Below are 23,756 nucleotides of genomic sequence, written 5' to 3' on the forward strand. Positions count from 1 at the left end.
AATAAATTATAAGAATAAAAAAGAGGAACGAAGTGCCATGTATAGGTTAAAGAGTGACATACAAGCCATCCCTACCACAAGCCGTGTGGGTACATGATGGATACTGATTGCAGTGAAGCTGCCTTAAAGAACAAACACATTTGAGACAACTGAGAAAAGAAAACGCCGATAGCAAATTTTATGATATTTGGAATATTTTAATTTTATGTGATCAAGTAATTAAAGTTCTAAAGTGCTTACGTTTTGAAACTTTATTCTGAAGTAGGTCAGTGATATTTGGAATTTTGCATAAAATGACCAGGTATTGTGTGTGTGTGTGTGTGTATTGGAACACAACTCAGTAATATAAAAAGCAAATGACTGATAGATGCCTAAACATGGATGAATCACAAGGAAATTATGAGCAAAGGCAGCCATCGAAAGCAACTATAAACTGTATAGTCCATTTATGTGAAGTTCTAGCACAAATGATATGAATGAACAATTGTATAAATTAGAACAGTGCCCACCTGGGACGGTAGGTGCAAAGGGACATGAAGGAATGTGTTTGGGGTGATGAAAATGTTTCATCTCATGACTGGGATGTTTTGGGTTTAGATACTAAGGGACACAACACTCCTGCAAATAATCATTATTAAATATTTTAATGGACTCCTTTTTCAAATATAAGTAAATATCTTAAAGAGGAAAGTGGATTCACTGCTGCAACAGATAAGTCAGCTCCACTTGGAATAACAGATGTCAACCACAAAGATAAGTCCAGTGACCTTCTTGATTCCACCCTGAGAGCGAGCCCTCTCCTCTCCAGCACATGAGCAGAAACTCCAAAAACAGATCTGAACCTCACCTCAGTTGAGTTGGACAGGGTTCTGAGTGGGAACCCACCTTTGTATAATTAAACTCTGCATACAGTCCCTGAGATCACAGTCGCATGGAGGCCAGGCATGCGTACTATCTGTGATTTCTTTTTTTTTCTTTCCTTTTTTTGTGAGGAAGATTAGCCCTGAGCTAACATCCATTGCCGATCTCCTCTTTTTGCTTGAGGAAGATTGTCACTGAGGTAACATCTGTGCCAATCTTCCTCGATTTTCTGTGGGATGCTGCCACAGCATAGCTTGATGAGTGGTGCTGTGTCTGCACGGGGGATCTGAACCAGCGAACCCCAGGCGGCTGAAGTGGAGCGCATGAACTTAACCGCTACACAACTGGGTCGGCCCCCTATCTGTGATTTCAGTACCTGCACAATGCCTGACAGAGTCGTACAAGCAGCCAGTATGTGGAGGAGAGCTGTCAATGTGAGTTTAACTTGCAAAATCCAAGCATATTGGTTAAGCAGAGGATTGATAGAGAAATTAATTCGGACACTAACCGGAGCTAGCACAAACCTCTCAGGCTGAGAGCTCAGTCCCACAAGACTGCCCCCCACTTCAGATGCCAATCACAAATAGTAGGTCCCCAGGTTACCACAACTTCTGTCTGACTAGGCTCCAAATTAGAGGTTCCTATGACCACCTTCCTCAGATGTGATCATCTGCTAGGACAGCTAGAACTCAGGAAAACATTCAAGTTGAACAGCTTATTATATAATAAATGATGTAAAAGATGCAGATAAACAGCCAGATGAAGAAATTCATAGGGCGCGGTCTGGAAGGGTCCTGAGCTCAGGAGCTCCTGTCCCTGTGGAGCTGGGTGTGCCATCCTCCTGGCATGTGGATGTGTTTATCAAGCTCTCCAAACTCCCTACTTATGAAGGCGTGATTGATCATTCACTCAATCTCCAGCCCCTCTCCCCTTCTTGGAGGATGGGGGAGTGGGGCTGAAAGTTCCAAGCTTCTAATTATGGTTTGGTCTTTCTCATAACCAGCCCTCACCATGGAGCTATCCAGGAGCCCACCAAGAGTCGCCTCATTAAAACAAAAGACACTCCTTTCACACAGGAAATTCCAAAGGATTTAGGAGCTCTGTGCCAGGAACCAGGGGGCAGAGATCAATACCTATATTTTATTATTTTACAACCCACCTCCCAGAGGTCTTTCCAAAGAAAAATTTCCCCTTGTACCAAGAAGTATGTGCAAGAATATTCACAACAGCATAACATCTGGAGACAGCTCAGGAAAGAAGATTGGTAAATGGGCTTCTCCACACAGTGGGGCATTATCCACAGCCCTAGTTCTCCCTTCTGTGGATGCAATGAGAGAATCAGACAAATGTCACAATTTACCCTGCAGAATGCCCACTTCCATGATACAAACCATTTTTACATGGCACCTTCTAGTTTCTCAGTGAGACTGAGCCCCAATTTCCTATGGAAAGCAGCTCACACTTGCAAATGTCTTCCCAACAACAGCACAGTTACTTCTGCCTCAGCACTGCACGGAACCCTTTCTTTTTCTCCAAACTGCCTTTCAAACTAGTTCTGCAGATAAGCGCTCCTGTCCCCCATACTTTTCATCTCTGGGAGAAATGGATGGAAAACATTTGACTTTTTTGGTACATGTTAATAAAATAGCATTCTGCAACTTTCAGTCACCAGTCATATTCAGGTCCAATTTAGCTATTAATATTTCCAAAGAATTAAAGATATGGTTATAGCATTTAAAATATAAATGTTCCTTTTAATCAGCTAAGGCCTATTTCTGGGTTTCCGCCTCTGCTCCCCACTTTTTAGGTGCTGTGGCTGCACTAGAGAGAAAGGGTGTGGACAGAGGACGGGCGGCAGGCAGGGAAAGCCTCCCCGGACCACTGTGAGCTGGGGTTTGTGTCCTGGGGTTGGACATTCCTGGATTCTAAGGCATAAACACCAACATTACACATTCATTCATTTATTCAACAGATATTTATTGGTCGTTTGAAATGTGTCAGCCACTTTCCTAAGCACCTGAGATACTTTAGTAAACAAAACTGAGAAATTCCCTGCCCTCATTTAGCTTACACTTTAGTGGAGTGAGACAATAAATGGAAAATATAATCGGAAAATTATAAGATGTGTTCTAAATAGAGAAGTACTAGGAAATACACATACCTGTACAGATTTGTATACATTACATTGGGGCTGTACCCAAGGAAGCATCTGGTGTGGAGGGAACACTTTTTTTTAAAGATTTTATTTTTTTCCTTTTTCTCCCCAAAGCCCCCCCGGTACATAGTTGTGTAGTCTTTGTTGTGGGTTCTTCTAGCTGTGGCATGTGGGACGCTGCCTCAGCGTGGTCTGATGAGCAGTGCCATGTCCGCGCCCAGGATTCGAACTAACGAAACACTGGGCCGCCTGCAGCGGAGCGCGCAAACTTAACCACTCGGCCACGGGGCCAGCCCCCTAGAGGGAACACTTTTGAAGGCAATTTTCTGGTGAGTCCTCAGGTGGCGGTGGTAGGTGGATGACTGGCGGTAGCTTCTCTGGCAAAGGGAACACACATAGGGCTTCTCCCCTGTGTGGATTCTCTCATGAGCCCGAAGGTTGGTTTTGTGGCTGAAGGACATTTCACATGTGCTGCACTTGAAAGGTTTCTCTCCTGTGTGAATCTTCTGATGCATGCGTAGGTCTGATGCCTGGAAGAAGCCTTTGTCACACTGGCCACAAATAAATGTCCTCTCATTATTGTGTCTTCTTTGATGGGCTTTTAACCGAGACAGATACCTAAAGATCCTGGGACACTTCTCACATTTGTATGATTTGGGGGCTCCCTGGGATCTTTCTTGGTGTCCCCCACATGCTGAGTTTCCCTCAATGCTCTGGTGGGTAGGAACACGCTCAGGCGTAACCTGGTTTGGCCGGGAGAGAAACCCTGGTCTCACCTCTATAAGGACATCTTGATAAGGGGGTCCTTTCAGGGACTCTTCCTGGGACCTGCAGCTGCCTAGACCTGCTCTTCTGGAGCTGAGTGGATTCTCCAAAGGAACACCTCCCTCTCCAGGCCCAGGACGGTTCTCTCCCTGGATGATGAGTAGGGAAGGTGTTTGATTGCCTTGACTAGTCATACTGTCATTTACTTGACAAGTTTTCAAAGATATGTTGCCACCATTTTCTTTGTCTTCATCTCCTGTGAAAATAAAGAAGTGATTCAGTGAAGTCGTACCCAAGAAGGGGTCCACACAGAACATCCCTCTAGTATCTGGGCTCCCCTCACTCACCTTGTTCTGTTTCCAGAGAATGATCTTTGGGAGTCTGGAAAGGGGTCCCCATGTTCTCTCCAGTTTGGGTTCCTGTTGAGAACTGTTTCCTGAGGTGAACTATGACTTCTCTTAAGGGCATATTCTCAGAAAAGAGAGCTTCCTGCCCCTGCATGCAGACGTGGACCTGTAAACAAAGTCTGTTCACTGTTGTGTATAGATCTGTTGAATGACAGAAAACCTCCCCTTGTCAAGCTTTCCCAAGATTCCTCTATTGCCTGCCCCATACCTGCTGTCCTGCCCTTGTCTTCCCTAGCCTTAAATTTCATGTAATTTCTTGTTAGTGTGTCTTCCTCAATGAAAAAAGACAAATATTAAGGCTTTCTGAGGGAAGCACCAGCTCGTGTTAAGGCATTTCTCCTCATCCTTGAGGTTTCTGCTCAATTGCCAATTTCTTAGTGAGCCCTCCTATCACCTCACCAGCTAAAATAACTTAAATCAATTAATATATTGGCTTCTATATGTCCCACTGAAGAAATGCCTATAAAAACTTCTACTCTCATTCTTGCTTACTTAGGATGGTAAAGACTTCCTTTGGTGAGGACTAATAACTGTGTCTACAATAACTCTTCTTTTGCTACTTCCAGGCAACTTCAACTGACTGTACTTGTTCCTTACACCCCTCTGCCCCTCACCCCAGAGGTCAGAACCCTCTACTCACTAAGCCAGGTGGCTTCATGCCATCATCAGTCAGATCTTCCATGAATTTCTCCAGGTTTCTGCCACTTGATTCCCATTTCTCTTTCAACATGGACCTGTCACTGCAGTAGCCATTGATCATAAATTGCTCCAGGACCAAACGAGAAATCATTTCATCCTTGCTGTGTTTTTCTGGCTGTAGCCAGGAGTGAAATAACTTATAGAGTCTTTGCAGTTCCTGCCTTGCACATGAATTCTTGCCATTTTGAAATAAGCTGTGTTGAGTGCTCGGGAACTTGGAGATCCTCTCCCCATCCTGGACAGCAGGTACTTGACGGGGATTAAACTCATGATTTTCTGACCCAGGATCATTCCTGGATGGTTCACCTTGAAATGAGATTCTGAGATCTAAAGCCATTCTTAAAACAATTCTCGGAGAGACACAACTTCAGGGATTCAGTCTCTGATGACTTGTTTCTCTGGGAGTCTGTTTCAACAACTAGTGGATGCTTAAAAACTGCAAGCTACAAATAGAAGAGATATATAATTAATTACAGACCTGGCATAATTAAAAACAAAAAATTTCAGCTTCAGATGAGTTTATGGGTGAATTCTAACAAACATTTAAGAAAGAAAGAATTCTGATCTTGCAAACTCTCTCAGAGCATTAAAAAAAAGTGTGAAGACTCCCCTTCTAGCTAATGAGTTCAGCAGCTCCCTGATAACAAAATCTTACAAGTACATTAAAGAAAGGAACACTACTGGTCAATATCTCTCACAAATGTGGGCATAAAAATCAAAAGCAAAATATTTGAAAATCAAATCTAGTCCCATATAAGGAGAACAATATATTACAAACAAGTGTGGTTTACTATCTAAATAGTTAAATTGGGTTAAAATTTAAAAATCAATGTAACTTACCACATCAGTAGAACATAGAAAAACACAATACAATTATCTCCATAGATGCATTAAAAATGTTTAATAAAAGTCAGTGCTCATTACTGAAAAAGAGATTTAGCAAACCAGGAACAAAGAGAACTTCCTTGATGTCAAAAAGTACACAAAATACAGCAAAAATTATCCTTAAAACTTTCCCCCCTTGAAATTGATCGATGGATGACCACTGTCAACTATGTTCAATATTGGATGCTCCCTAACCAGTAAAAGATGGTAAGAAAATATATCGAATATCATTATTTATATCTGTCTTGATTTGGTTTGCAGGAAAATCTCAAATATTCTACAAATATTCGACTAAGTGAATTTTTGCAAGATGCCTGATACAAGGCCAATATACCAAAATCAGTTGGATTATGTAATAACACAAGCAGCTGAAAATTAAAACAAAAAATACTTTACCACTTATATTACCATTAAACCTCAAATATCTAAGAAAAAATCCAGTGAAAATGTGCAAGCCCTCTACCCAAATATACAGTATTAATAAATATTCTATATATAAAGGATAGCCATGTTTATGGATTAGAAGACTCAGTATTATGGAAAATGTCATCTCTCCCCAAGTTGCTTTATAGATTCAATGTTATCTCAATGAAAATCCAATAAGTTTGTGTGCACATGTACATATGCAAAAATTTGCAAGCTAATTCTAAAATTATATAGACATAAAAGGGCTACAAATAGCCGAGACAATTCTGAAGAAGAATAATTTTTCAGGATTTACATAATCGGAAGACAAATGGATTAGGAGACTACACTGATCATGGTACAAGGGTAGATAAATAAAGCAACAGATTGAATATTGTCCTCATATAGATTGACATCTATGCAGTCACTTGCTTTCTGGAAAGCTTGACACTGAAGTGCATATGCAGAGGGAAAAGACTTTTTTTCAATAACTGGTGCTAGGTCAACTGAATATCCATAAAAGGAAAAATTAATCCTGACCCCTACCTTACAGTGTTTACAAAAATTAGTTCTAGATTGATTTAAAAAACAAAAAAACTCTGAAATATGAAACAATAAATCTTCTAGAAGACTACATGGAAGAATATGTTTAAGAACTTGTGGTAGGAAAAGATATCTTCAATACGACACGGAAAGTACTCAGCAAAAGGAAGAGACTCATATCCTGGACTGCGTTAAAATGAGAACTTCTGTTCATCAAGTAAAATCATTCATACATTAAAAAGACGAAGCACAGTATAGGAGAAGATAATTCCAATACATATACAAAACACAGAATGAGTTTACAATGAAGTCCTTCAAATCAATTAAACTGAAGACTGCTCAAGAGAAAAATGGTCAAAAGTACTTGTCAAAAGCAGATCTTAATGAATAATAAAACGGAAAGTGGTACAACCTCATTAATCATCCCAGAAACACAAAATAAAACTACGGTATCATGCTACAAAATACCTACCAGAATGACTAAAATCAAGTAGCCTGAATGATAGCGTAGACGAGAGCACCTGGAACTCCCAGTCACCACTGGTGAGTACTCACTATCTACTAGATCTGTATTTATACATTCTGGAGGCTCATCCATTTTACTCTTTGGCATATACTCAACAGAAAAATGTACTCATGTACATCAAAGACACATACAAGAATGTTTATGTCATCATAATTCATAATATTGCCATCTGTAAACACCTAAATGTCCAAAATTAAATGGAATAGATTACAATTAATTTATATAGAGGCATATTTGACAGCAATTGAAAATGAATGAACTGCTTCACGCAACAACATGGATGAACAACAAATCATAATGCTGACTGAAATAATACAGACACCAAACAATACATTGTTTATTCCCATTTATGTTAGTTGAAAAGCATACAAAATTATCAATATCATTTAGAATGTTGGTTACTTTTGGAGACAACAGTAGCTAGTGAGATAGGTACGTACATGGAGGCCTCCAGAGGAGGACTCCATCTCAGTTTGCCTGGGACTAAGGAGAGTTCCGGGATGCTGTACTTCCGGTTTTAGCTGGCAACAATCTACCCCTCGGTCTTGGAGGTCACAGGAGTGTTTCTCTGTAAAAATCCACCAAGCTATATACTTTCACTTTTTTATTTTCTGTATGGGCATTACATTTCAATAAAAATGTTCAGCTTTAAATACTAAATACGGCCTTAAATTGTAATTGGACACGATGTAATTGAATGAAGGTAGTGATCTGGTTCTTTCAGTTCTTTCAGTTATTATTAAAAAAACCGAAATCTTAGAAAAAGTTGAGAACAAAACGAATGAAATAGAAGAGAGAGGCCGGCATTTGTGCAAATGATCTCGTCCTGTGTTGGAAACTCCTCCATCAGATGCAACATCTGTATAGCCTCCCCCAGCTACACCCACTGGGTCGGTCCAATGATACATTCCTTAACTTTCCTTTTACTTTCATCTTTACTGTCTTTTTTCCATCAACAGTTACCCTTCTTGTGAAAAACATTTGTCCTTGCTTCACTGCTTTTATCAATGTCACAGTTTTGTGTTGATCTGTTTCTAATGCCTGTCCAGTGGAAATGAAGTTGAATTTGCATTGCTCAGTATCCATTTCTGACTGCAAATCGTGCTACCTGGGCAACCAGAGGCACGCCGCTAGGGATGCAGGATGGATAAAAGATTTAATCCTTTTTCTATATCATCGCTCTATTTTTGCGTCCTTTTCCCAATTTCCATATAGTTAACATTTCAAAGATTTGTGGGTTTTTTTCAAAGCAAATTTCATGCTACAAATCGGAAAATGTGGGTGTGTGGTGGGATTGAGACACCCCACATTTGTGGGCACACAAAGACCTCATTTATTTCCTATAGTTGGCATCATTCATTTCATACTTTGTGTCAACCTTACCTGGCTGTCTGATCAGACTAGCCACCCTGATCTCATCAATTAATGAGGCAAAGACGATTCCAGAAAAACCCCATAGGAGAAAACTGAACACAGTTCTTGTCTTTCCCTAATCTATTCACCACAAAGCTTCCAGTCAATCTTTATCAAATGCTAATCTGCTCAGGTCACACCCCACCTCACTCCCTTCCCTGGCTCCCTCTTGCCCCGGGGGGAAAAGTACCAAGTCCTTCCTGGTCCCAAGGGGCCTTGCCTGGGCCTGCTCTCACCCCTCCACACCCATCTTAGGTGTTGTGGCTGGTTCTCCATGTCCAGGTACACTGGCCTCCCCCAGGACCTCTCCTTTCTCTAGGTCTCCCTACGAGTTCTCTTTCAGGACCACCCAAGGCACACACAGACCACACACTCACATTTGTAGATATGCACTCAATCCCATGGCTGTGGAGCACTACTATGACCAAGACCTTGAAATTCAACACCGGACTGCTATATTAAAAGTTCTCATCACAAGAAGAAAATATTTTGTAACTATATATTGTGATGGATGTTGACAGACTTATTGTGGTGATCATTTGGCAATATATACGAATATCGAATCATTATGTTGTATACCTGAAACTAATATTATATCTCAATAAAAAACAAAAGGAAACAAAAACATCCAGACTTGTGAGGTCCTTAATCTGGAGTCTAGCATTTACGAGCTGTGTGATCCCAGGCACATTACCCATCAGGTCCCCATCTGTGTCGTGAGGACTCTGATCTCTAATGACACCACCTCCCAAAGGTGTCATGGGAGCTAAAAGAGTGGATATATATGAAGCACAGGGAGCATTTACTGGCACATGCTAAGCAAGCACTCAGTAAAAGTCTGCTAAATAACTGACACTCATCCTTTAAATTTTAGCACTACTCTCACCTCAACTGGCCATTGACCAACAGTCGCACAAGAGCAATAAAAATGAATTACCAGAAACATAAAACTAATAAGATGACAAAGCCATACAAAAAGACTTTCCCAGGAGAAGTCTTCTTCAATCAGGCCAGGTTTTGCACAGCTAGAGCAGCTGTCACGACAGACCATCTCCCGTGCCTGAGAGACCCCCACCTCTTTGCACCTAGGAATTTTCTCCCCATAGCTATGCCTACATGCACATGCATGCACACTTGCAAACACAAAATTGGAAATTTTCCCTGTAAGTTCTGGAAACTCACCTCCTTGAATGAACGTCAAACCAGGTAATCCTGGGCTGAAGGCTGAACTGCTGTGTGACTGGCTTTCTGCACTGGCTTCATCTGATTGCCTTCCCCAGGCTCCTCCTTTTATAGGGTTAGGGATCAGTGATGCATTTAAAGACATGATTGGATAAAGTTTTCCCGTTGATGTAATCACTGTTGGAAACTTCATCCAGCTCTCCAATCCAATACGTACACTACTATATAACAGCCCTGGGCCTGGGACAGTTGGCCATAATCAAACACACTAATATTTCTGCAGTGAAGTGTAACAATATTCACACTGAGTGGGAATAAAAACAGAACCAAACCATTTTTACCTATCCACTGCCCAGCCCCCATCATCCTTCTCCCATAGTATGAGGTCAGCTCCTGACTGGCCTACCCTCCTCCCTCCAGTCTTTTCTATTGTCAAAGCAGCCTCATAGGGACCCTGTTATAACCATCTGACCATATCTTTCCTCTCCAGAAGCTCCCAGTGTCTCCCAGGGTCACTCTGCCAGAGCTCAAACTGCCTCTGATGAAGGATCTCTCCACTCCCCAGTCTGTTATGGACTCACAATTTCACAAAATGCAATAAAAATGAATTACCAGAAATGTGAAATTAACAAGAAAACAAAGCCATACAAAGTGCAAGGTCTTTTATGTCATCAGATTCACTGGACATAAAATGTGTGTCAGCTTGTCCTAGAGTTCATAGGCTTACTCTGTTTCTGTGCTTACCTCGCCACAAACGGGAGAGAGTGTGGAGAATGGCAATGTCCTCAGACCACACTCTGAACATCACGGACGTAGCGCAGAAACCAGCTTCCCGACAGTGCCCTGGCTCCGTGGCCTGTCAGCTCCAGCCTCACTGGCCCGTGTGGTTCCCGGAACCCAGCAGCTTCACTTCCATCTTGGGCCTTTATCCCCTCTTCTCTCTGCCTCTGGGAGAGGAGCCCACAGCTCTCCTCACACTCTCCAGGTCTTCGTTCAAACATCTCCTTCTCAGAGAGAGCTGTCCTGGACATGTTTTCTAAAGCTGCAGCCTACTCTCCCCAACTCCCACCCCGATCAGTCTCTATTCACCCTCTCTGCTTTATTTTTCTCCACAGCACAGATTTCCATAAGGAAAACTCTATATTCCCCTTATTTGTCTTGTTTATTGTCTGTCACCCTCTATAGAATTTAACCACCTCACACAGAGGAATTTTCTTCTGTTCTGTTTCTTGCTGCATCCTCAGCAGTTGACAGAGAGCTTGGCACTTGGCAGGTTCTGCTCAGTATGTGTACTGTGAAGTGACTATTCCAGGTGTGAGAGGGTATGGCCTAAACTGATGTGGCAGCTGCAGGGAGGGCAGAATCAGATGAACCACAGAAGGATTTATGCAATAGGAACTTTAAGACAGCTTTGGGGTCTGGAAGAGATGGTGATCCTGCAAGGGCTGCTGATTACACCCCAAAATCACCGTAGAGAAGTTAGAAGTTAGAGGGAGACACAGATGACAGCAACTAGTGGAGTTCTGTCCCCAAACCCAGGGGACATCTAGGCCATCCCAGACTTGTCTGGGTGAGGAAAGCTGCTGTGAGGAAGAGTTAGAGAAAAGCGGTTTCATTTCACCCTACACGGTCTCGGGGCAGCCGTTACCTTCCTGTACCACCTTCAGTCTGTGGTGCTGGAATAGACAGTAATACCAAGTCAAGAAGATTTGAAGAGAAATCGGGCTGGTCAGCCGCCCCTGGGCTGTCACACCATCCCCTCTCATCCCACAGACCTTTGGGATGACAGCTCAGGAGACACCTCCACTCTGGCCAAATTAAGATGAAAACTGATGAGCCTGGTCGCCTAGTGTGGTGGGAGCTAGGTCCCCTTCCCTGCTCCCCTCCCTCATTTCATGCTCATTGCATCTGCCAGGGCACCTGCCTGCCCTTGGCTTTTCTTCCACACACACAACACAGAGCAACTCATACATCCAGAGAAAAGTAATTAGGTGTGGGAGAAGGACAGCAACCTCACAAGAGTCACAGTGCACAATACACGCCATCTGGAACATAAGGTGGAAGAGAAGTACAAAGAAATGAAGATGATCAAGGAGATGAGGAAGAAAAAAGCCATAGGAACAAGAAGATATGCTAAAAAAATTGGGGAAATATTGGTCATGGAAAGAGTTTGTAAAGAAAGGACTGAATAGAATAAATAAGAGGATGGAAATATTTAAAGAATTAATTTGTGAGTGAGATGATCAGATTGGAGATGCCATCTAAAAGGCAAAGGACACAAGAAGGACATAGCATAAAAAAGTGAAGGTTGTAATCAACCTGTGGGAAGGGATCTTTCTCTGCTTGATGCCTCTGAAACAGTGGCTAACATGTACTGCTCTTAAATACAAAAAGAAAACGGAAGGAGAGGTGCCAAGATCTGGACACAAGTAGTCCCAAAAAGAGGGGGAAAATCTGTGATGACTCAGCAGGAGACACATGGGTGGGGGTTCCTGGGCCTCAGTCAGGCATGGCCACTAGATGTCGCAGCTGCTGGACTGGGAAGCATGTGGGAGGAGAGGGCAGGAGAAGCCCAGGGATGAGGCAGGAAGACACAGGTGTGGGTGCTTCAGGGGACATGAAGAAGGCAGCACAAGTGACCGTTGCTGGGGACACCATGAGGATGTTACCCTCTGTATGGTGGCTGATAGGAGTGGCAAAGAGAGACCAGAACGTAAGAAGGCAGGAGTCCTAACCCAGAAATGGTGCAGCTCATTTCAAGTGAGGGGGTGGGGCGGGGTCTGGGACAGAACAGGCGGGAAAAGGAGATTGATGCTTTGGTGGAGAAGACACTGGTGTGAATTGAAAAGCTCTCTGCCACCTTCAGTGGCCCTCAGTCTTTAGCCGTTTAGCACAGTTCAGAGGAGAGGAGCCAACCTTCACCAGGGCCAGATGCGGGCTTTATATTGTTTTCTTGTTAGACTTTAATGTCCAATCTTAGGAGGAGGGCTTTTGGTCTCTCTAGGCAGTTGTTGATCTAGATTATGCACACAACCATATTTATTATAATGCTTTTGAGATCAATGTGGTTTTTTTCTCTCGTGTCAGTTGTAGACAATGATAACAAAATGGTGTAAGATATGTCAAGGTTTCTAAAATGGAGCTGGGAGGTCATTAGGGAAGTGGGGCTTAAGCACATCTCTGCCCATATTGAATGTGTCCTTTGGACGGTGCTTCACTGCTGTCATCCTGACCTTCTTCCAAGAAATATGCTTACTCTCATGGATAAGAAATTTCTGCCTTAGAGGTGGCCTTAGTAACCAATCATGTACAGAAAAGTAACAGTTATTGCCGGCAGCAATCACAGAGCTTGCAGAACAACTTGTGTAATTTCTCTCTTTTTGTCTTTATAAACTCTTGGCTCTTTTGTTCTTGCGACAAGTTTTGGGTTTCTACCTCAATCCATGTCTCTCGAATTGCAATTCTAATTGCCCAAATAAGTATCTGCTGTTTGAATTGTAGTGAATTGTTCCTCAGTCAACACAGTAATTCATTCCTTTATATTGATGAGGACTATTCCATCTAAAAATATAACATAATTTCTTACCCATTCATCTGTGGATGGATGTTTTCGGCTTTGAAGAATAAAGTTGCTGGGAACATGCAAATACAAGTATTTTTGTGAACACAGGTTTCTATCTTTCTTGTGATTATACTTAGGAATAAGATTGCGTCAAATGATAAGCGGATGATTAACTTTACTGTCAGTGTTTTCTACATTTATTTTACTATTTTACATTCCAACCAGCAATGTATGAGAATTCCAGTTTTTTCTGTATCTTCAACAGCTAGGTATTGTCAACCTTTTAGTGTTTCCCATTGAAATGAGTGTGTAGTGGTATATTGCTGTGGTTTTCGTTTGTATTTCCTTAAATATTAGTAATGTTGAACTTATTTTGTTGTACTTATTTACCATTCATGTATCATCTTTAGTGAAATGTGTGTTCAAATATTTTGCCTATTTTTTTTAACATTTATTAAGATTATGATAGTTTACAACCTTGTGAAATTTCAGTTGTATATTATTGTTAGTCCTGTTGTAGGTGCACCACTTCACCCTTTGTGCCCTCCCCCACCCCCACCCCCTTTCCCCTGGTAACCACCAATCAGTTCTGTTTGTCTATATGTTTAACTCCCACCTAACTTTTTGAGAAATCTCCATACTGTTTTCCATAGTGGCCGCACCAATTTGCATTCCCAACAGTGTATGAGGGGAATCCTTTTTCTCCACAACCTCTCCAACATTTGTCACTTTTTGTTTCGGTTATTTTTGCCATTCTAACAGGTGTAAGGTGATATCTTAGTATAGTTTTGATTTGTATTTCCCTCATGATCAGCGATGATGAGCATCTTTTCATGTGTCTATTGGCCATCTGTATATCTTCTTTGGAGAAATGTCTGTTCATGTTCCCCACCCATTTTTTGATCGGGTTGTTTGATTTTTTGTTGTTGAGTTGTGTGAGTTCTTTATATATTATGGAGATTAACCCTTTGTCAGATATATAACTTGTAAATATTTTTTCCCAACTAGTGGGTTGTTTTTTTGTTTCAATCCTGTTTTCCCTTGCCTTGAAGAAGCTTTTTAGTCTGACGAAGTCCCATTTGTTTATTCTTTCTATTGTTTCCCTCATCTGAGGAGATATGGTGTTCGAAAAGATTCTTTTGATACTGATGTCAAAGAGTGTACTGCCTATATTTTCTTCTAGAAGACTTATTGTTTCAGGTCTAATCTTTAGGTCTTTGATCCATTTTGAGTTTATTTTTGTGAATGGTGAAAAAGAATGGTCAATTTTCATTCTTTTACATGTGGCTGTCCAGTTTTCCCAGCACCATTCGTTGAAGAGACTTTCTTTTCTCCATTGTAGGACCTCAGCTCCTTTGTCGAAGATGAGCTGTCCATAGATGTGTGGTTTTGTTTCTGGGCTTTCAATTCTGTTCCATTGATCTGTGCACCTGTTTTTTTTACCAGTACCATGCTGTTTTGATTACTGTAGCTTCATAGTGTGCTTTGAAGTCAGGGATTGTGATGCTTGCAGCTTTGTTCTTTTTTCTCAGGATTGCTTTAGCAATTCAGGGTCTTTTGTTGCCCCGTATGAATTTTATGATTCTTTGTTCTATTTCTGTAAAGAATGTCATTGGGATTCTGATTGGGATAGCATTGAATCTGTAGATTGCTTTAGGTAGTATGGACATTTTAGCTATGTTTATTCTTCCAATCCATGTGCATGGAATGTCTTTCCATCCCTTTATGTCATCATCAATTTCTTTCAGGAAAGTCTTGTAGTTTTCATTGTATAGGTCTTTCACTTCCTTGGTTAAATTTACCCCAAGGTATTTTATTCTTTTTGTTGTGATTGTGAATGGGATTGAGTTCTTGAGTTCTTTTTCTGTTAGTTCGTTTTTAGAGTATAGAAATGCTACTGATTTATATATGTTGATTTTATACCCTGCAACTTTGCTGTAGTTGTTGATTATTTCCAATAGTTTTCCAATGGATTCTTTGGGATTTTCTATATATAAGATCATGTCATCTGCAAACAGCAAGAGTTTCACTTCTTCATTGACTATTTGGATTCCTTTTATTTCTTTTTCCTGCCAAATTGCTCTGGCCAAAACCTCCAGTACTATGTTGAATAAGAGTGGTGAGAGTGGACACCCTTGTCTTGTTCCTGTTCTCAGAGAGATGGCTTTCAGTTTTTACCCATTGAGTATGATGTTGGCTGTGGGTTTGTCATATATGGCCTTTCTTATGTTGAGGTACTTTCCTTCTATACCCATTTTATTGAGGGTTTTTATCATAAATGGATGTTGGATCTTGTAGAATGCTTTCTCTGCATCTATTGAGATGATCATGTGGTTTTTGTTTTTCATTTTGTTAAGGTAGTGTATCATGATTGACTTGCAGATGTTGAACCATCCCTGTGTCCCTGGTATAAATCCCAATTGATCATGGTATATAATCTTTTTAATGTATTGTTGTACTCGGTTTGCCAAGGTTTTGTTGAGGATTTTTGCGTCTATGTTCATCAGTGATATTGGCCTGTAGTTTTCCTTCTTTGTATTGTCCTTGTCTGGTTTTGGGATCAGGGTGATGTTCACTTCATAGAATGTGTTAGGGAGTGCTCCATCTTCCTCAATTTTCTGGAATAGTTTGAGAAGGATAGGTATTAAATCTTCTTTGAATGTTTTGTAGAATTCTCCAGAGAAGCTGTCTGGTCCTGGACTTTTATTTTTGCGGAGATTTTTGATTACTATTTCAATTTCTTTACTTGTGATTGGTCTTCTCAGATTCTCTATTTCTTCCTGCTTCAGTTTTGGGAGGTTGTAAGAGTCTAAGAATTTATCCATTTCTTCTAGGTTGTCCAATTTGTTGGCATATAGTTTTTCATAGTATTCTCTTATGATCTTTTGTATTTCTGTGGTATCCATTGTGATTTCTCCTCTCTCATTTCTAATTTTATTTATTTGAGTCTTTTCTCTTTTTTCTTAGTGAGTCTGGCTAAGGGTTTGTCAATTTTGTTTATTTTTTCAAAGAACCAAGTCTTTGTCTCATTGATCCTTTCTACTGTCTTTTTTGTTTCAATATCGTTTATTTATGCTCTAATTTTTATTATTTCCCTTCTTCTACTGACTTTGGGCTTTGTGTGTTCTTCTTTTTCTAATTCTGTTAGGTGTTGTTTGAGATTGCTTATCTGAGATTTTTCTTGTTTATTGAGGTGAGACTGTATTGCAATGAATTTCCCTCTTGGGATCACTTTTGCTGCATCCCAAATGAGTTGGTATGGGGTGTTTTCATTTTCATTTGTCTCCAGATAATATTTGATTTCTTCTTTAATTTCTTCAATAATCCATTGTTTGTTCAGTAGCATGTTGTTTAGTCTCCACATTTTTGCCCCTTTCCCAGCTTTATTCTTGTAGTTGATTTCTAGTTTTGTAGCATTATGATCGGAAAAGATGCTTGATATTATTTCAACCCTCTTGAATTTGTTGAGGCTTGCTTTGTTTCCCAAGATATGGTCTATCCTTGAGAATGTTCCATGCGCACTTGAGAAGAATGTGTGACCTGCTGTTTTTGGATGGAGTGTTCTATATATATCTATTAAGTCCATCTGGTCTAGTTTTTCATTTAATTCTACAATTTCCTTGTTGACTTTCTGTCTGGATTATTTATCCATTGGTGTTAATGGGGTGTCAAGGTCCTCTGCTATTATTGTATTGTTGTTGATGTCTCCTTTCAGTTTTGTTAATAGTTGCTTTACATATTTTTGTGCTCCTGTGTTGGGTGCATATATATTTATAACTGTTATGTCTTCTTGGTGGAGTGTTCCTTTTATCATTATAAACTGTCCCCCCTTTGTCTCTCTATATCTGTTTTGAAGTCTACTTTGGTATAAGTATGGTGACACCTGCTTTCTTATGTTCATTATTAGCTTGGAGTATCATCTTCCATCCCTTCACTCTGAGTCTGTGTTTGTCTTTGGGGCTGAGGTGTGTTTCCTGTAGGCAGTATATTGTTGGGTCTTATTCTTTAATCCATCGTGCCACTCTATGTCTTTTGATTGAAGAGTTCAATCCATTTACATTTAGAGTGATTATTGAAATGTGGGGGCCCAACACTGCCATTTTATTGCTTGTTTTCCGGTTCTCTTGCATTTCCTTTGTTTCTCGTCCCATGATTTTTGGACTACCAATTCAGGTCGGTAGATTCCAATATTGGCTTTCTTCTTAATTGTAATTTGTGCCTTTATTCTTATTATTTGTTTAGTGGTTATCATGCGGTTTGTATAAAACATCTCATAGATGAGATAGTCTATTTTCTGATAGCCTCATTTCCTTAGATTAAGCTGTTCCATCCATTTCCTCTTCCCCTTCTAGGTTGTTATTGTCAGATTTTTTTTGCTCCTTCTTGTGTTGTGAGTTTGTGGTTAAAATGACAAGATTATATTTATTCTTGGTGTTTCCCTTCCTTTTATCTTTAATGTTATACTTAGCCTTTGCTAACCTGTTCTGATGGAGAGCTGCAACTTTATGATTTTGTCTTTCTACTTATCTCCTTTGCTCTGGGTTTTGTAACCCCTTTCCTTTTTTTGATTTTTCAGGTATGAGGGTCTTCCTGAGCATTTCTTGCAGTGGAGGTCTTGTGGCAATGAACTCTCTTAACTTTTGTTTATCTGGGAAAGTTTTTATTTTTCCATCATATTTGAAGGATATATTCACTGGGTAGAGTATTCTTGGCTGCAAGTTTTTGTCCTTCAGAGTTTTGAATATATCATTCCACTCTCTTCTAGCCTGTGAGGTATCTGCTGAGGAATCTGCTGACAGCCTTATGGGGGTTCCTTTGTAGATTATTTTCTTCTGCCTTGCTGCCCTTAGTATTTCCTCTTTGTCATTGACTTTTGCAGGCTTCACTACTATGTGCCTTGGGGTTGGTCTTTTATATTGATAAAGTTTGGAGATCTATTAGCTTCTGTCACATGGAGTTCCATCTCTCTCCCCAGGTTTGGGAAATTCTCAGCCATTATTTCTTTGAACAGGCTTTCTGCCCCCTTCTCCTGCTCTCCTTCCTCTGGGATACCTATAATTCTTATATTGCATTTCCTAATTGAGTCAGATATTTCTCGGAGAATTTCTTCATTTCTTTTTAGTCTTAGTTCTCTCTCCTCCTCTATCTGCAGCATTTCTATATTCCTATCCTCCAAATTGCTAATTCTGTCTTCCATATCATCGACCCTACTGTTCAGAGAGTCCAGATTTTTCTTAATCTCCTCCATTGTGTTCTTCATCTCCAACATTTCTGATTGGTTCTTCTTTATAGTATCAACCTCTTTTGTGACAAAGCTCCTGAACTCGTTGAGCTGTCTATCTGTATTCTCTTTTAACTCATTGAGTTTTTTAATGATGGCTATTTTGAATTTGTTGTCATTTAGGTTATAGATTTCAGTGTCTTTGGGGTTGTTTTCTGGGTACTTGTCGTTTTCCTTTTGTTCTGGAGATTTAATATATTTTTTCATACTGCTTGATGGCATGGATTTGTGCCTCCACATAGAGATAGAGTTTAGTTACTGCTTCCACTTGCTTCTACTCGGGGGTGGGGGGGGAGCAGCTGTGTAATCTGCACCGACAAGGATCCCTGTCAGCTGTTGCTGACCAGACCTGAGCCCCTCCTTGTGGTCACAGTGGCCCTGTGGGGTCTCTCATCAGCTGTGGGGACAATCACAAGGGGGCTTCAGGTTGTTGGTGCCTACTGTCATAGACCACCTAGACGTGCTCCCTCCTTAGAGTCTGCAGCAGTGTTATGGACTTTCACAGTGGCCAGGAGTAGGTTCACCTAGACTCGCAGTTCTGCCACCATCAGGGCCCACAAGATCGCACTTGTCCAATATGGGCCACAGTAGAGCTATGGGTATCTACTGCAGTCTGTGGTTAGCTCATCCAGCTGTGCTACTTCTGCCTCAGGGCCTTCCAGCCTTGTGATTGCTGGGAAGGGCCTCTCCACTAATGCTGTGCAGAGGCTTTCCCTGTGGCTGCTGTGGGACTGTGGATTTTCCCCCTGGACCATGGAGCAGGTTTGCTGGGGCTCTAACTTGCTACCACCCAGTCACATAGGCTCTCTGGGTCTCCCTTGCCCGCTCTGGGCCACAGCAGGAGTTTGTGAGTCCGAGGTGGCTGGTGGGTTGCAGCGCCACCCGGGTTCCTCCTGCCCCGGGGCCTCCCAGCGTTCTGAATGCTGGGCAGGGCCTCTCCACTAATGCCGAGTAGGGGCTTTCCCTGTGGCTGCTGTGGGGCAGTTGATTTTCCCACTGGGCTAAGGAGCAATCACGGGGGGCTTAGGTAGGGCTGTAGTCACCTGTTTCCACCATCACTCTGCCGATGCACCCACATGCCCGTCCTTGGGGCCGTGGCAATGCTATGAGCATGTCAGCTGGTAGAAAGTCACTTGCAGGTACTAGGCCGTCTGGGGGTCGGAGAGTTTTCACCTATCTCCACCTCCTCCTGGGGGAAGCCCATCCACCTTCCTATGGATAGCAGCACAGTTCTCTCAGGCAACCTGAGATGCTGTGTGGATATCCTTTGTTGATCAATGAATGTCCAATTAGTTGTAGTTCGAAGGGGGAGAGACAAAGAAAATTGCACACTCTGCCATGTTGCTGATGTCACCTTCCTATTTTGCCTATTTTTTAATGGTATTATCTTATCGCATATTATAGATACTCATCATTTATCAGATAGAGGTTTTGCAAATATTCTTTTTGTAGGCTGTAGCTAGAGTTTTCACTTCCTTCACAGTATCTTTTGAACTGTAAGAAATTTTAATTTTAATAAAATCTAGTTTATCATATTTTTCTTTTATGGTTTGTGTTTGGTTTTTTCCTGTGTAAGAAGTCTGGGCTAATGCAAGGACAAAAAGCATTCCTCCTAGGTTATCTTCAAGGTGGTATCTATTTTTATCTCTAAGGTCCATGATCCATTCTGAGTTACTTTGTGAATGTTTTGAGGGAAGAGTTGAGGGTATTTTTATGCATGAGGATATCACACTTTTTTCAGAATAACTTGTTGAAAATACTATCACCTTTGAATCACTTGGGTAGCTAAATTGAAAATAAATTAATGATCCACAGGTGGGTCTAGCTCTGGACTCTGCTATTGATCTGTTGTCCATCCTTTCACCAGCACCACACTCTCACTACTATAGCTTCATAGTAAGTTCTGAAATCAGATCTTTAAGGTCCAAATTTGTTCTATTTTAAAGAAAATGTTTTGACTATTACAGGTCTTTTGTATTTCCATAAATATTTTATTTATTTTTTTTGAAGTGAACATAACCTCAAGATTTTATTGTCTTCATAATAAAACAAAAAATGAAGCTTAGAACCAGATCCCTCATCCCTTTCTCTTTTCATCTCCTCCAAGTTCACTTGCCAGTGGGGGTGGTGAGGGCTGGGAACTAAGTGCGTGGGCTCTGGGGACAGATTGGGATCTAACTCGTCTGAGCTCTGCCCTTTACCAACTGGCTGACCTTGGTCATATCCATTCTCCCCAGGCCTCAGGATTCATGTCTGTAAAAGTGGGAGATTGGACATTAAACTGTATGCTCAGAAGGGACAGCAGACAGTAAATAAGAGACAATATTATGCAGTCCACTGAAGACCCCATCCAGGTGCAAAGGTGAAGAAAACTTCTCAGCAAAGAGGAAAGTGTGTACCAAGATCCCCCAGGCAAGGGAGAGCTGGCTTGTAGGTGGAATGGAGTGAAGGCTGGCATGGCTGGAGGGGAGAGCGGTGGTTGTAGGAGGGGCTGATGCACAGGGCTTTGTAGGCTATGATGAGAAATTTGGATTTTATTCTAACTGCTCTTGGAAGTTGTAGGAAGGATTTAGCAAGATAGACACATGATCTTTTTTTTTTTAATGTCTTATTTTGAAATAATTATAGACTCACAGGACGTTGCAAATACAGTACAGAGAACCTTTCATTTAGCTTCCCCTATAGTAACATCATACATAACTTTAATATCAAAACCAGGAATTTGACATTGGTTCAATCCTCAGGCCTTTTCCACAATTCACCATTTTACATGTAATCATGTGTGTGTGTGTACAATTGTATCACATGTGTGGATTCATGTAACCACCATCACAATCAAGATACAGAACTTTTTTTGGACAGAGGCCCAAAAGATTATATTTAGCCCCCAGATGCACATAGTACAAGTCAAACTAAGAGAAGTCTGAGGTGGAGGAATATATGCCTGCAGAAGTGAGGAGTATTTGGGGAAATAAAAGCAGTTGTCCTCAGGGGCTAAAATCTTGGACTTAGCATTTGGCATGAGAAACCAAGAATTAATATGTTGCCAGTAAGCATTTTGGTCAGGACATTATATGACCATCCTGAACAGTTGGAGTTGGTATTTTATTTTTTTTATTTATTTTTATTTATTTATTTATTTTTTTTTATTAAAGATTTTGTTTTTTCCTTTTTCTCCCCAAAGCCCCCCGGTACATAGTTGTGTATTCTTCGTTGTGGGTTCTTCTAGTTGTGGCATGTGGGACGCTGCCTCAGCGTGGTCTGATGAGCAGTGCCATGTCCACGCCCAGGATTCGAACTAACGAAACACTGGGCCGCCTGCAGCGGAGCGCGCAAACTTAACCACTCGGCCACGGGGCCAGCCCCTGGAGTTGGTATTTTAAAGAGAAGGCCAAGAGAACAATCGAGGTTTAGGTTTGGAAATGGAGTCAGCCAAATACCTCAATAGAGTATGGGTGGTGCAGTGGCCAAGGGTTCTTTAAGATCGGTTGATTAGGCGGCCACATGGGCAGGCAGTTGAAAAGGAGCCTTATGGCACATCCAACTGTAAAAAATTTTGCTGGTAAGATGGGAACAAAATTATGGTGCCAACTAGCGCTTGGCTATGGCAGTGGTGTTTAAGAGGCCATTTAAGTATGGGTGTCAGTGAGCCAAAATTTAGCCAGAAGACTGTTGCATTGCCAGCTGGGGTCTGCCCATGGCCTACGGTGTCCCAGGCCCAGGCTATTACCTACTCAAGGTAAGTATAGCCTGGCTGTGAGAAACCAGAAGTCTGAGCAATAGCATTTGTTCTGTGTGAGTGTTGTAATCTGAGGCACCAAGGGCCCACTAAACACATAGAGTGTGGACTGGGTGACCTTCCCATTTCAGGTCTATGTGGATGGAGGGATCCTGTGTTCCTTAGTGGGAGATCCTATTGGATGAGTCAGGTTTTAATAGTTCTTGGCCCCTCTACTATTCACACTGCTGTTGGTGTGGGTCCTGGAGCCAAGATGTCTACTTTCTAAGCGAGATTTTTATGGACATTAGAAATTAAGCATCCTGGGGCTGGCCCCATGGCTGAGTGGTTAAGTTCAGCGGTCTGCTTTGGCCACCTAGGATTTCACCAGTTCGGATCCTGGGCGTGGCCCTAGCACCATTCATCAAGCTATGCTGAGGTGGTGTCCCACATAGCAGAACCAGAAGGACCTACAACTAGGATGTGCAACTATGTATTGGGGGGCTTTGGGGAATAGAGAAAGAAAAAAAAAACGTTGGCAACAGATGTTAGCCCAGGGCCAATCTTTAAAAAAAGAAAAAGAAATTAAGCATCCTTTACAGCCAGTAATATTTGGGAAACCTTATGGCTTAGGCTGGGAAAATCAATATTTATCATGGTGCCAGATAACTTTGGCAGATAGCCAAAGGGGCATTTGATGGTGAGAGATTCATTACTCAGAAGAACTCAAGCCTCACATGGCTTCCATCCCAATCAAGATGGGGACAAGATCAGAAAGGACAGATGAAAGAGGAGGAGGAACGAGGAGGAATGCCTAGTTCAATATGATCTTTGCAGACCCTGGTACATGAAGTGTCACCACAGAGGGCAAGGAAAGGTCACTGTTTTCAGCACATTTTGATATGGAGTAGAGGGCCCCAAGGTCCGGGAATTTAGTATAATGAGTTCCAGAGGTAGGAGGGAGACCCATCGATAAGATCATACTTTATTGTGTACTTTCTGTAAGGTTTGTTTAGGTAAGCCACATGGCTTTCTGTAAGACCAGCCTGGGACTGATAGGGAAGGTGAAACATCTATTGAACGCCTTGTTCTAAAGTGAGAGCTTCATTCAATGTTGCTAATGTGTGGAACTCTGAATGGAATGAGGAGTGTTTCTTTGAGGCTCTATGTGGTAGCTTCAGCAGGGGCATGTCTAGGGGGTTGACAAATAAGATGTCTGGGTAGGTTTCCACCACTGTCAAGTCATAGCAAGTGGCACTGGCAGAGGAGGGCAGAGGCCTGATAAAGTCAATTTCCAATGACTATGGTAGTAGGATCTTCCTGGGATGGCATCCCTCCATTGTATTGCCAATGA

General features: G+C 41.5%; 1 protein-coding gene across 1 annotated transcript; it reads right to left on the reverse strand.

Moving 5' to 3' along the window:
• Positions 1–3,285: 3,285 nt before the first annotated feature.
• LOC102147525 (zinc finger and SCAN domain-containing protein 4-like) lies at positions 3,286–5,229 on the reverse strand. Its single transcript, XM_023651525.2, has 3 exons — positions 4,829–5,229; positions 4,129–4,294; positions 3,286–4,037 (listed from the first exon to the last, which is right to left on the reverse strand). The coding sequence occupies exons 1-3, from the start codon at positions 5,222–5,224 to the stop codon at positions 3,286–3,288; spliced, it is 1,314 nt and encodes a 437-aa protein (XP_023507293.1). The 5' UTR covers positions 5,225–5,229.
• Between the last annotated feature and the right edge of the window lie 18,527 nt (positions 5,230–23,756).

The sequence above is a fragment of the Equus caballus genome, chromosome 10 (assembly GCF_041296265.1).
Source record: "Equus caballus isolate H_3958 breed thoroughbred chromosome 10, TB-T2T, whole genome shotgun sequence".
Taxonomy (NCBI): domain Eukaryota; kingdom Metazoa; phylum Chordata; class Mammalia; order Perissodactyla; family Equidae; genus Equus; species Equus caballus.